Raw genomic sequence first — 14,321 nt, forward strand, 5'->3', positions numbered from 1 at the left:
TACTGTCCATGGGGTTTTCATGGCAAAGATACTGAAGTGGGTTGCCATTTCCTTCTCCAGTGGATCACGTTTTGTCAAAACTCTCTGCTATGACCTGTCCCTCTTGGGTGGCCATGCACGGCATAGCTCATAGCTTCATTGAATTATGCAAGCCCCTTCGCCACGACAAGGCAGTAATCAATGAAGGGGAATATAACAATAGACCTGCACAGATATTGAGTAAGCTACCACATGAGATCTCTATCCATCTCCCACCTCAAGGTTGGACTGCTGATTGCTTTTGTAGTTGGAGTCAACATTTATCCTTTGGTAATCAGTCACTTCAGACTTCTTGTGTCTTTGATCCCTAGGATTTCTCCGCAAAGAAAAAGAAGCCATCAGAATCCTGAGGAGCTCAGCGAAGAGAATGATAGAGACGTCCTAGATGAAAGGAGAAGAGCTCAGAGTGCACTGGATTCTGCCAATGAAGAAGAGGTAAAACACAACTATTGGGGTTTTCATAGTTTGAAAAAATACATATAGGTTGCTCCATTTATATTTGTGATTTACTGATGAAGTATGGTTAAATGCACAGCCTTGCCTATCACTTTGCATGGCTTAATTACACTGGGCAAGGACATACTTATCAGGATTGTATGCAGGGATACCAAGATACAGTAGAAGAAAGAAAACATCAGAGTCCAGAGCTGCCAAGGTGGAACTTTCAGAAAACCTAGGTGCCCCGTGTACCAGGTCATCAGGATATTGTTGTGTTCCAATTTTACCTTGTATTTATATTATTGTTGTTACCTTGTTTTGTAGATTGTTTACACGCTTCTGGAGTAAATTGACTTACACATTTTCTTGTATTAGTAACTGTTCCTTTTGCAAAATATTAGTTCTATGTACGGTACAGATAGGAATATTGGGAGGCTTGCCAGGTAATGAGTAAACTATGAGCAGAAGCGTAACTCCTACAAAAGAGGTTAATTGCCATTGACATTAGAACTAGGCTAACTAGTGTTAATGACCAAGAAGATCATTGAGCTATTCTTAAAATGATTTATGGAAGCATCAGGGTTATGAGTCAGATGATTTGTCCTTAGCTATGAAAATACAAATATTTTAAAACTCTAAAATGCAGACAGTTTCTGAGAGGCCAAAAATATTTTTCAGCAATAAAAGTGATGTCCAAACCACCAAAATGTTGTTTGCTTCAGTGAGGCTACATGGCATTCTGGATGCTGAAAAACTAAACACTCATTCAATGAAACCAGTATCGTAGGGAACTGTCAGTGTTTCTGTCCCAGGTGAAAATAATGCCTATTTGGCTTTTTCTTAATAAACAAATGATGGAAATATGTCTGCATATGTGTGTTTGCCTGTATTACATTTACACTCTGGGTGTATTTGTATGTGTATACACACAAAGACACACATATACATCTTTCTGTCTCTGTCCTCTTTATTTAGAAACCAATGATCATTGTCCACAACTTGTGCAAAGAGTACAGATATGGGAAGGCTTGTTCTACTCCATGTTTCAACAGAAAGCCGAGGAGAAAAATGGCTACCAAAAATGTTTCTTTTTGTGTTAAAAAGGTAACATGTTGCTCAAATGTATTTAACCTAATACAACAGCAGCTTCTTTCTAATGAGAGAAGTCATCCCTCTATGTTTTGAACCCTAGTTCTTAAGAAAAATAAAAAATAACTGAGTTTCCTTAATGAAGCATATGCAGTACATTGGTTTTTTTAAAAAAAACAACAAACAACTATATTTTAATAGCAATACTTTCTTTGCAGGAGAAATATTGGGGCTTCTGGGTCCAAATGGTGCTGGTAAAAGTACAACAATTAGCATGATAATGGGAGATGTGGATCCAACTGCCGGGCAAGTAAGTGTAACTTGTGCTTTTAAAAAGAAATGTTTATTATGGTCTTTCTGTTATTTATTATTGGACAGTAAAACTGTGAATCCAGTTTAGGAAGGTAATGGCAATATCACCGCTTTAAATAATATTACTGTAATATATCAGAGAATGTAAGAAGGAAAGACAGAGACCCGTGGAGAAAATCTATTTATTAATTTATCAAAGGCATAGTGATTGGAGAGAAAACTTTCTGTGGAGATTCCTGAGTTACCTTCATTGCAACCTAATTCTCCACAGACCTTATAATCTGCCATATTGTCTGCTTCTGCATTATTCGTGTATTGTACTAGATCTCATCTTCCTTCTTGGATTACATCAAGAGCCTTAATAAACTTACCGATTTAATATTAACGGCAGCCCTTATTGATCAGGAATGCACCTGGTCACATCTTTGATATTTCAAAGTATATTCTTACATTGGACAAAAAGAAATGAGGTCCTTATGCTGCCTATTTGGAACAGGTGTGGATCAAAGTAGCTGAGGGAGCTGCGACAGAGGAGAAGGCTGCTCTTGGCTACTGTCCTCAGGAGAATGCGCTCTGGTCCAACCTGACCGTGAAAGAACATTTTGAGATTTTTGCAGCCGTAAAAGGAATAAGGAAGGACGATGCCACCATGGCCATTGATCGGTAGTAACAGCCTGGGATATTGTTTTTATTATAAAATTTATTTCCCAAGATTTTTCATTCTTAGGAGATGAATTTCTCAGGCTGTATGTTTGAAATTAACAATACTCTGGAAAGTATGAAATTGCTTTTGGAGTAGTTAGCAAAAAACAGGTATTCTTGCATATCTCCGAATAACATACATACATACATACATACATACATACATACATACATACATACATATATACATACATATTCGTTCCAGTTATTTTACTGCAATGTGCTGTGTTTTGCAACTGTCATACAAAGAGGCTCATGTAGAGAATAAAAGAGCAAAATTTTTGCTTTTTTCAGAATAACTCGAGTTCTGGACCTTGAAGTGCATTTAAAAAAGACAACTAAGACACTATCTGCTGGATTCAGTAGAAAAGTAAGCTCTGTGATTCATTGTATTTTAGCCACAAGTCTTGTGATACCATATCCAGCTGCGCTTTATCATTCCTCCTTTTAAACTTCTTCCTCAATGCAGTTTTGTCCAGCTTGTCTGCTCCCTTAAAGTATTCCCATAAAATAAAGAAATGAAGTTGAGGAAAGGAGAGACATGGCTGAAGAGGAGACAGGAGGCCTTTTGGCATGAGGAGCCATGCTAGGACACCATGGAGACCTGCATTTTACAGCTGGCAAGCCATCATACTTAACTAGAATTTGTGTGATAAGCTCCTTGCTTATACGTCAGTCTTTCACATTGTTGTGTCCATAGTCATGGGAGTGGTTTCCCTTCGGCGGGAAACCCTAGCGCAATCATTGGCTGTTACTTCCCGGCGGGAGATTCTGAGCCGGGGATTGGTTATGTTTGAATGGAACCTAGTATATAAGGTAGGGTTCAACGGCTGTTAGCCAGTTGACCCATGTGAGTTTGAATAAACGTTCCTTGTTCTACCTCGCTGTCTCCGCTCGTCATTCCGGACTTAACAGTGGCGACGAAGGTGGGATCTGACGGCAGAACAGCGAAGGAGCCGCGGAAAGCCGACGGAGCGAAAAGCGGGAAATTTGAATCACAGTCAACCGAGCAGCAAGCAAACTGAGCCTACAGGATGGCGCAAGTCGGTTCCCTGAAGGAGTTCGACCCTAATTACCCTGAAGACTGGGAAGAATATGTCGGTCAAGTCGAGGGGTACATGCTGGTCAACGGGATCACGGAGGACAGGAAGAAGGCGGCGGCTCTCCTAACCATCAGCGGCACACCGGTTTACCGGGTGGCCGTCAGCCTGTGCCAACCTCTGCCGGTCTCCAGCGTATCGTACGCCGACCTGTTGGCCAAGCTAAGGGTCCATTTCACCCCTAAAAGGTTGGAACTGTTCTGGCGGAGGATATTCGAGAAGCAGAACCAACGGCCGGGCGAATCTATCCAACAGTTTGTGGCGGCAGTCAGAGAAGCAGCCCTGCGCTGTAAATACGACAATCTCGAGATTCGCATTAGGGACCGAGTGGTTTTGGAGCTGCGAGACGAACACTTGCAAAACTGGATTATCTCCAAGCCCACAGGCAACCTCCAAGAAGTCCTAGACGAGCTACTCACGTACGAGTCTACAAGCAGACGCGACCCCCCCTACAACAGCATGGCTGCCTCGTCCAAAGTAAACCTTGAGAGCCATGTGGACGGTGGGGAGGTGGACTACCAGTGGGAAGCCGACATTGCCGAGATTGCCCGAAGGTTCAAGAAGATGGCGCCGAGACCACCGCGCGCCGACGGACCCGACCAGAGCAGAAGACAGCAACCTCCTGCATTCCAACGACCCCAGAGGGACAACCCAACCAGACCTCGCGACCCAGAAACGAGGTGCGGAAGCTGCAGCTGAAATCACCTAAGATCAACGTGCAGATTCAGAAATGCCAAATGCCGAGGGTGCAGAAAAACGGGCCACATCCAGGCCATCTGCCGAAGCCGACCACGCGACAACCGTCTCCACGAGCTCGACGCTTAGGCCTCAGGTGAGGTAAACCCCGAACGGAGTGGCGGAGAGATCCCTAGGCCTAAGGCACGCACTTCCAACCTGGGGGCAGGGGCAGGGGTCAATCACGTGGGGACCCCTAGACTAATTCACACCCCTAGAATTAACCACATTTTGAGGCCTAAATTAAGAATAGAAGTCCAACTGCAAGGCATCCCTTGCAAGATGGAAGTGGACTCCGGGGCCTCAGTATCTATAATTTCAAGGGACACCCTTAGGTACATAGAAAAAAGAAGTGGCCATAGAATTCCCCTAAAACCCACTAAACTACAATTAGCCGACTTCCAAAAAACACCTATAGAATTAGTGGGAGAGGCCACTATTAAGGTTAAATACAAGGGGTTTAGCGGATTATTAATTGTTCTAGTCACTTGCACAAGTTCCAAGGAGTTTCTTATTTGTTTTATGTCATTGTACTAAATCTTAACATCGCCAACATTTTGCAAAATTTCTTGCAGCTGCCATTGCTTAACACAGGAACATACTGTTGTAATTCTGCCGATTTATAATGACAGAAAATGTGTTTTTAATATTGATTTATGTCCTTTTGTCATATGTGATTAGTCACCAATTGCAGTAAAGCATATAGTATATTCCAGTGGTGGCGAACCTTTTAGAGACCGAGTGCCCAAACTGCAACCCAAAACCCACTTATTTATCGCTGGGTGTCAGGTGGGCATGGCCCACTGGGTGGGAGTGGCTGTGGTGGTCATGGAAGATTGGGTGGGTGTGGCCAAGGTGGGTGTGGTCACCTCAATGTTGCTCGCGTGGAGGGACAACTGTGAGGGTTGGGCAGGATTGGGGGAGCTCCAGGAGGTCTCTCGCAGGTGGGGTGGTAGGCAGGAGACTCATCCTGTGGGGTGAGGCGAGGCAGGGTAGGGGTGCCATTGCCATGGGGCAAGGCAAGGGCTGGGGCAGCTTCTGCCTGACACCATCAGCTCCTGCACACAGAGGCCAGTGAGTGCATGGGGGCCAACGGTGTCTGTCAGTAGCCACAGTCTGCCGGCCCCTCGACAAGTGCACTCTGGGGCTCCGCAGTCCATTGCCAGAAGTTCAAAGAAGCCGCCTCCGAGATGGATGGTCGGTCAACAGCTGAGGAGGTGATGCAGTGGGTCGTGCCTGGGAAAAGGAGAGCATGTGAACCCAGGAGGGACAGGATGGGGGGGAGGGAAACCAGCAGTGCTGGGATGCATTCAGCCACATGGGATCTTGGTGAATTAACAGGTGGCTGGTTGAAGAGGGACAGTTGCCACCTCTGGGGCATGGCGTGGGCGCCCACAGAGAGGGCTCTGAGTGCCGCCTCTGGCACCCGTGCCATAGGTTTGCCACCACTGGTATGTTTAGTCTGTTTATTGTCTTCTAATTTCTTCTTCATTTAGCTTACACTTTTTAAACTATATTCAACGTATTTGTGTATCTCTCTTGACATACTTAAATCTTACATCCACATAATAATGGGGGCTTCAGAACGGTCTTACTAGTTTTAATATTATGAGTGAAACCCAGCCTGCCAGCTTTCAGCAAACCATCAGGAGCTTCCTGTAAATTTGCAAAGCAAGCTGCCAGTCTTATTTCATTCACTTCAGTCCAGACACAGAGTTCTTAGATGTGAATTGGATGGAAAGGGTAAGGGAAAAACATAACCAAACTAAAGCAGGATTCCAAGTATCAGATACAACATCGATTGAGGGACATGAGCATGCAATGGAAAATTTTGGGTACCTCTCCCAGCCTCCTTCCAGTTGCAATTGTTGCCTGACAGTTCAAATTATAGAAGATCCAAATATTTGTAGCTCAGGATTGAACCATCGGGTCCTTGGTGCTCTTTGAGCTTTCTTGTTTTCTTGCAGACATTTCATTACCAAAGTAGGTAACATCATCAGTGCTTACAGAAGAGGAAAAGTTCCCATGCTACGTGTTAGAAGTCTCTTTTGTGCTTTTTCCTATCAATACAAGCCCTTGGTCCTTTCTCCTCTCCACATGATCCTGGCAATGGAGGCTCAGTGGTCTGGTATCTTTTAAAATCAGTGTGTGGGGACATGGATCAGAATCCTGCTACCTGATAACAATTTGATCCCATACATGGCATGCTGCTGCTGCTGCTGCTACTGATGATGATGATGATGATGATTACACTTTTATTCAATAAACAGGAACCTCAGTCAACTGAACACTCAAATTGACTGGCACTAATGGTTGACATGGGTTGCTGCCAGCATCTAAGGTATCAACCAGGTATCTTCTTAAAATGTAAGATGTTCCGAGTAGCGCAGTTTTTTGTAGCTTTGCTGGAGTTATTGCAAGAAGCTACAATTTCTTGAAGTATTTTGCAAAGTTTTTGGACATAGTTCCCAGTGCCCTGATGACAATGGGTATCACTGTTACACGTTTCATCCATAATCGTGAAAGAGGTGGTCTTAAAATGCCCAATCTTAAATTATATTATGAAGCTGCTGCGTTAGCAGGGATAAGTGATTGGATTAATTTGACACAAGAGAGATTATTAAATCTTGAGGGCCATGACTTGTTATTTGGCTGGCATGCATATTTGTTGTATGATAAGAAGGTAGATAATGTGTTCAAAGTGCATATTTTAAGACAGGCATTGTTGAGAGTTTGGAAGAAGTATAGATACAAGTTAGACTGTAAGATACCATTGTGGGCAATTCCAAAACACGCAATAGAAAACATAAATGTTGGTTTCAAACATGACGTGACCACGTATAAGGAGATTTTAAGCTTGGAAAGAAGTGTATGGTGTTTAAAATCGTATAATTTCTTGCGAGATGAGAAGATTGTTCAAACCTGGTTTCAATATACTCAACTACGGGCCAGGTGGAAAGAAGATCAGAAAACTGGTTTTGCAATGACTGATGAAAATTTGATAAAGCAAAGTAGAAATCAGGGTCCAGCACATATCAAACGGATATATCTTGCATTGATAGAAATTGATTCAGAAACAGAACTGGTTAAAGACTGTATGATAAAATGGGCCCAGAACATCCAAGAAGTTATTACAATGGATACGTGGGAAAAGATCTGGGTGAGGAACGTAAAATTTACACAAGCTCAAAACTTAAGAGAGAACTTTTATAAAATGTTTTATAGATGGCATTTAGATCCTAAAAAGCTTGCAAGTATGTATCCGAACTATCAGCCAAAATGCTGGAGGTGTGGTGGTGAAGATGCAACATATTTTCACATATGGTGGACTTGTAAAAAGGTCAAGGCTTTTTGGATAAAAATTTGGTGGAATATGCAGAAGATCTTCAAGCAAAAGATAAAGTTTTGTCCGCAATTCTTTTTGTTGGGTATAATTACAGATGCTACTGTTGTGGACACTAAGTTGATGTTAAATTTAGTTACAGCAGCAAGACTTTTAATAGGTCAGTATTGGAAGAAGGAGGAACTGCCGACTATAGAAGAATGGACTCTAAAGGTTTCTGACCTGGCAGAAATGGCAAAGATTTCGGCTTATTTGAAAGATCATTCGCAAGAACGTTATATTATGGAATGGAAAAAATGGATTGAATATATCCAGAAGAAATACGGGACTAAAAAGTTTCATTTAGCATTTGAATAAGTCTTCCTTTCTATTTTCTTTTTTTTCCTCTATATATATGAAATATTAGTATTGTTTGTAGTTATCTTATATGAGCTAGAGAGTGATAGATTTAAGAATTTATTGTTGGTAGCATATGGATGTTTATGATTGTTCTTTGTTTTTATACCCTGTACTTAGCTCTGGGAAGTCGGGGGGGGGGGGAGGGGGGAAAGGGGGGGGAGGGGTAGGGAGGGATAGGTAGGGGAGGGGGAGGGGGGATTGTTAAAGATAAAATGTATTTTAAAACTTTTCAATAAAAAAAAATGTAAGATGTTCCGAGTAGCGCAGTTTTTTGTAGCTTTGCTGGAGTTATTGCAAGAAGCTACAATTTCTTGAAGTATTTTGCAAAGTTTTTGGACATAGTTCCCAGTGCCCTGATGACAATGGGTATCACTGTTACACGTTTCATCCATAATCGTGAAAGAGGTGGTCTTAAAATGCCCAATCTTAAATTATATTATGAAGCTGCTGCGTTAGCAGGGATAAGTGATTGGATTAATTTGACACAAGAGAGATTATTAAATCTTGAGGGCCATGACTTGTTATTTGGCTGGCATGCATATTTGTTGTATGATAAGAAGGTAGATAATGTGTTCAAAGTGCATATTTTAAGACAGGCATTGTTGAGAGTTTGGAAGAAGTATAGATACAAGTTAGACTGTAAGATACCATTGTGGGCAATTCCAAAACACGCAATAGAAAACATAAATGTTGGTTTCAGACATGACGTGACCACGTATAAGGAGATTTTAAGCTTGGAAAGAAGTGTATGGTGTTTAAAATCGTATAATTTCTTGCGAGATGAGAAGATTGTTCAAACCTGGTTTCAATATACTCAACTACGGGCCAGGTGGAAAGAAGATCAGAAAACTGGTTTTGCAATGACTGATGAAAATTTGATAAAGCAAATTAGAAATCAGGGTCCAGCACATATCAAACGGATATATCTTGCATTGATAGAAATTGATTCAGAAACAGAACTGGTTAAAGACTGTATGATAAAATGGGCCCAGAACATCCAAGAAGTTATTACAATGGATACGTGGGAAAAGATCTGGGTGAGGAACGTAAAATTTACACAAGCTCAAAACTTAAGAGAGAACTTTTATAAAATGTTTTATAGATGGCATTTAGATCCTAAAAAGCTTGCAAGTATGTATCCGAACTATCAGCCAAAATGCTGGAGGTGTGGTGGTGAAGATGCAACATATTTTCACATATGGTGGACTTGTAAAAAGGTCAAGGCTTTTTGGATAAAAATTTGGTGGAATATGCAGAAGATCTTCAAGCAAAAGATAAAGTTTTGTCCGCAATTCTTTTTGTTGGGTATAATTACAGATGCTACTGTTGTGGACACTAAGTTGATGTTAAATTTAGTTACAGCAGCAAGACTTTTAATAGGTCAGTATTGGAAGAAGGAGGAACTGCCGACTATAGAAGAATGGACTCTAAAGGTTTCTGACCTGGCAGAAATGGCAAAGATTTCGGCTTATTTGAAAGATCATTCGCAAGAACGTTATATTATGGAATGGAAAAAATGGATTGAATATATCCAGAAGAAATACGGGACTAAAAAGTTTCATTTAGCATTTGAATAAGTCTTCCTTTCTATTTTCTTTTTTTTTCTCTATATATATGAAATATTAGTATTGTTTGTAGTTATCTTATATGAGCTAGAGAGTGATAGATTTAAGAATTTATTGTTGGTAGCATATGGATGTTTATGATTGTTCTTTGTTTTTATACCCTGTACTTAGCTCTGGGAAGTCGGGGGGGGGGGAGGGGGGAAAGGGGGGGAGGGGTAGGGAGGGATAGGTAGGGGAGGGGGAGGGGGGATTGTTAAAGATAAAATGTATTTTAAAACTTTTCAATAAAAAAAAATGTAAGATGTTCCGAGTAGCGCAGTTTTTTGTAGCTTTGCTGGAGTTATTGCAAGAAGCTACAATTTCTTGAAGTATTTTGCAAAGTTTTTGGACATAGTTCCCAGTGCCCTGATGACAATGGGTATCACTGTTACATGTTTCATCCATAATCGTGCAGTTTTGATGTCCAGGTCACGATATTTCGTAATTTTTTCCAGTTCTTTTTCTTCAACTCTGGCATCTCCTGGTACAGCAATATCAATCAACTGTACGCTTCGGTTCTATATTATTATTATTATTATTATTATTATTATTATTATTATTATTATTATTATTATTATTATTATTATTATTATTATTATTATTATTATTATTATTATTTGCAGGTGCCTGGGTTCAATTCAGTATCTGAAAAGCAAATTTGGAAAAAATTATTTGCTGCAAATAAAAGTAAAAGGAGAAGAACAAGGGGATCTTGTGAATACTCAGATTCTAAAAATGTTCCCACAGGCAGCTCGTCAGGAAAGGTAACAGCAATATTTACCTACAACTTGATAGAACGCTTAAAATTGTTTGAAATATAAGTCCTTGTGCTTTTTGGGATGGCTTAACAATGAAAAAGAAAATTCCTTCTGTTATGTACTGGGTTCTTTGCTTGAGCGAAGAGACGAGGCAAGTGAGTTCAGTCAGAAACATTCTTATTTGCTTGCAGGAACTGAACTGGGGAACAGGGCTGCGAATGCAGCTATTTATACCCTGGCCTCTAGGAGGGACATGGGTCCAATAGACAGGTTGTAGCGCTCAGTCTACGCATTATCCTATCCACATCATCCAAAGACACAGGGTCAAACTCACCCCAAATGGTAAAACCAAGACCTGTCCTCTCCACTCCTCCAGATTCCACCCAGTCGGAGTCCAAACCAGTCCGGATCTGAGCGATTTTGTCCTGCAGATACTGTACAAATTCCTCAGCCATACCCTACAAGAGGTCATCCCTTGGTTGCTGATTAAGCAGTGAGCGGGTCACTCTAAACAGGGCAGCTGGTCGGTTATCTGCGGATGCAATGAGAGTGGCAAAGTAAACATGCTTTGCCGCTTCCATCGCCACTAGGTAAGACTTAAGATAAGTTCTTAGCTGTGTTCAGTCAGATTCAGATCTGCTGGACCTCCAATAGCTCTCTAGGCATCTTTTCTGGCGCTTCATCTCTTGGAGACCCTCAGTGAACCAGGGGGCCACCCGGGATCTGTGCCGGGTCAGAGGCCGCAAAGGCACAACTCGATCCAAGGCCCCAGCAGCCACTCTCTCCCAGGCTTCTACTAGGGCCTCAGCAGAGTCGTGAGCAAGGGAAGCAGGTAATGTCCCAAGCTCCATCTGGAACCTCTCAGGGTCCATCAGGCGCCTGGGGTGGAACCACCTGGTCGGTTCTGCCTCCCAGTGGTGGGTGGTGGTGTACTGAAAGTCTAGCTAGAGAAGAAAATGATCGGACCATGACAGGGGTTGGATGGTTAAATCCCCCCCCCTACCTAGATCATTAATCCACTGTCCAGAGATAAAAACCAGGTCGAGTGTTTGCCCTCCATTATGGGTCAGGTCTTGAATTACTTGAGTCAGGTCCATGGCTGTCATGGAAGCCATGAACTCCTGAGCCAACTCAGACGCCTCACATGTGGAAGGCAGATTGAAATCCCCCAGAACTATAAGCCTGGGGAACTCAATCGCCAACCCAGGCAAGACGTCGAGGAGCTTGGGCAGGGCCGATGACATGCAGCTGGGAGACAGGTACGTAATCAATAGGCCCAACTGAACTCCAGGACCCCACTTCAAAAAGAGAGACTCACACCTGCCTATCTGAGGGACAGTGGCCACTCGCGGACAAAGACTCTCCCTAATAATAACCGCCACCACCACCCCTGCCCTGGGCCCGCAGCTGGTGAAGCACCTGGAAGCCCGGTGGGCATAGTTCTGAGAGGGGGACCCCCCCTATTGGCCCAACCAGGTCTCCGTGATGCAGGCCAGGTCCGCGTTCTCCTCCTCAATAAGATCATGTATAAGGGGAGCCTTGTTCACCATGGACCTGCCTTGTAAGTCGTCCCTTGTTGCTTGTTGCTGCGATGTTGTTGGTTGTCATGCCTTTGGAGCTTATCAACTTCTGTGTTGTCGTTGGAGTCTTCATCATGTTCAGCATCCTCATGGTGGATGGCCTCCTTGTGCTGGATGGCCTCCTCATGCTGTGCTGTTTTGGTGGGCTGCATAGCTTGTACGGCCCTGCCGGTGGCTTTGTCTGCCATGATCTCTTTCAGCGCGTCTGGAAATGACAGGGTCTCTTTGGCAAAGAGCTTTTTTTGCAACTCTCGATTCCAGAGGCTGCAGATGAGTCGGTCCTGGAGCCTCTCCTCTACGTTGGAGAACTGTCACAGGCATGCAGCTTGCCTCAATGCTGCGATGAATTCGGATGCTGTTTCACCTGGCTGTTGAACCCTCTGTTCAAACGCGTGGCGCCAAGCAATTACCGACAGCTTGGGCTGGAAGTGGTCGCCAATTCGTTTCTTCAAGTCCATGAACATTATGGACTCCAATGGCGTTGGTGCGAACAAGTTCTCTGCAATGTCGAATGTGGCTGGGCCGCAAACACACAGGAGTGTAGCGGCCTTCAGGCCATCCTCAGTGACTTGATTGGCGCAGAGGCAGTTCTCGACCCTGGATAGAGCTATATCAAATTCTTCCAGCTTTCCGACCTTCGCCATTTGGGGTTGGTCTTCACAGCTGGAGTTCATCGTCTTCTTGTCCTGCTTCTCTGTGTGCCCAGGGAATGATCCTCTGGGCGCGTGGTCGCTAACGTGGCTGTGCTAGGCCGACCGTAGAGGGGGGAATTGCTTTCCCACCAGGCGTGTTCTGGCCTCTCCCCTAGTGACTCTCAGCTCTGTTGGAGAAGCAGGATCCCACCTTCATCGCCAGTGTTGTATACTGGGTTCTTTGCTTGAGCGAAGAGACGAGGCAAGTGAGTTCAGTCAGAAACATTCTTTATTTGCTTGCAGGAACCGAACTGGGGAACAGGGCTGCGAATGCAGCTATTTATACCCTGGCCTCTAGGTGGCGGCCAATAGGTTTAAAGCAACCTATTGCCACCCTAGAAGCAGCCGATGGCGGCGCTGGAGACAGGTTGTCTGAGGAGATGGGAGCCATTGGCTAGCTCCCTGCTTAAGCAACCTTCCAGCACTTAAACCCACGTGATACACTTAGTAAAACAAAGCCCAATACATTACACCTTCTTTTATTTAATTTCCAATTAGGAAGATTTTGCTTCTGAGGACAAATTTGTACTCTTGATCCAGATGGTTATCTGTATGCTTTGCTTATTGGATTCAGTTGCTTCTCAAAATTAATTGCCATTATTATGACAAAGACGGAGAAATATGTAATGTGGAGAGCCTGTTTGATCTAGCGGTTGAGGTACCAGGCTAGAAAGTGGAAAATCGTGAGTTCTAGTTCTGCCTTAGCCTTGGTGACTTTGGGCCAGTCACTCACTCTCAGTCCAACCCACTTCACAGGGTTGTTGTTGTGAGGAAAATAGGAGGAGGCTGGATATGTTTCCCCACCTTGAGTTATTTGTTAAAATAATAAAGGTGGGATAAAATAAATAAAATGTTTGTTACTCCTCCTTGCACCTTTATTTTTAAAGTTTCTGTATATACAAATTGGGTTGCTCTGCCCAATAGTCTTGTGGGTCAGAATTATCAGTGATACAGTTTATTGTTTATCATGGTATTGTATTGTATTGTATTATCTATTGATTGATTGATTGATTGATTGATTGATTGATTGTATTTGTATGCTGCTGAATTCTTCTGGCTTCCTAGCAGCTAACAACCATAAAATAAAGTATGAATTAAATGTCCATTGTATGAATCAAAGCATAATACAAAAGAAGAAAATAATACAAGTATTTATATAAATAATGAAATAAACAAAGTAAAGAGTCAATAAGCAAAAGATATTACATAATGATCAATACCAGCATCAAACACTTAGAAACACTGAACTATCAAGGCTTGAAGGTCCTCAAGCAAATCTTGGTATAATTGCTTTCTAGAAAGTTTTAATTTTTAGTTTTTATTTATTATTAAAATCTTTTGTTGCCATCTCTTTTTGATCTGACTCTTGGCATCTTGCAGCATCAAGACATTAAAAACATTTGGGATAAAATGAAAGTACAATCAAAGTTAAATCATAGTTACAAGATGGGGAAGGGCGGAGCCGGATAGGAAGGAGGTCTTAATTAATCAACCACCTCCAGTGTGATACTCCCCCATTATCACTGAAAA

General features: G+C 42.6%; 1 protein-coding gene across 1 annotated transcript in view; it reads left to right on the top strand.

Moving 5' to 3' along the window:
• LOC308662845 (ATP-binding cassette sub-family A member 9-like) overlaps nucleotides 1-14,321 on the top strand; it is a 61,029-nt gene that overhangs the window by 40,689 nt on the left and 6,019 nt on the right. The window contains 6 exon segments of the mRNA XM_081318989.1: nucleotides 262-474; nucleotides 1,453-1,587; nucleotides 1,787-1,876; nucleotides 2,375-2,541; nucleotides 2,875-2,959; nucleotides 10,371-10,525. Of these exon segments, the coding sequence (XP_081175115.1) occupies nucleotides 262-474; nucleotides 1,453-1,587; nucleotides 1,787-1,876; nucleotides 2,375-2,541; nucleotides 2,875-2,959; nucleotides 10,371-10,525 (845 nt within the window).

The sequence above is a fragment of the Vipera berus genome, assembly GCF_964194415.1.
Source record: "Vipera berus genome assembly, chromosome: 2".
Classification (NCBI taxonomy): Eukaryota; Metazoa; Chordata; class Lepidosauria; order Squamata; family Viperidae; genus Vipera; species Vipera berus.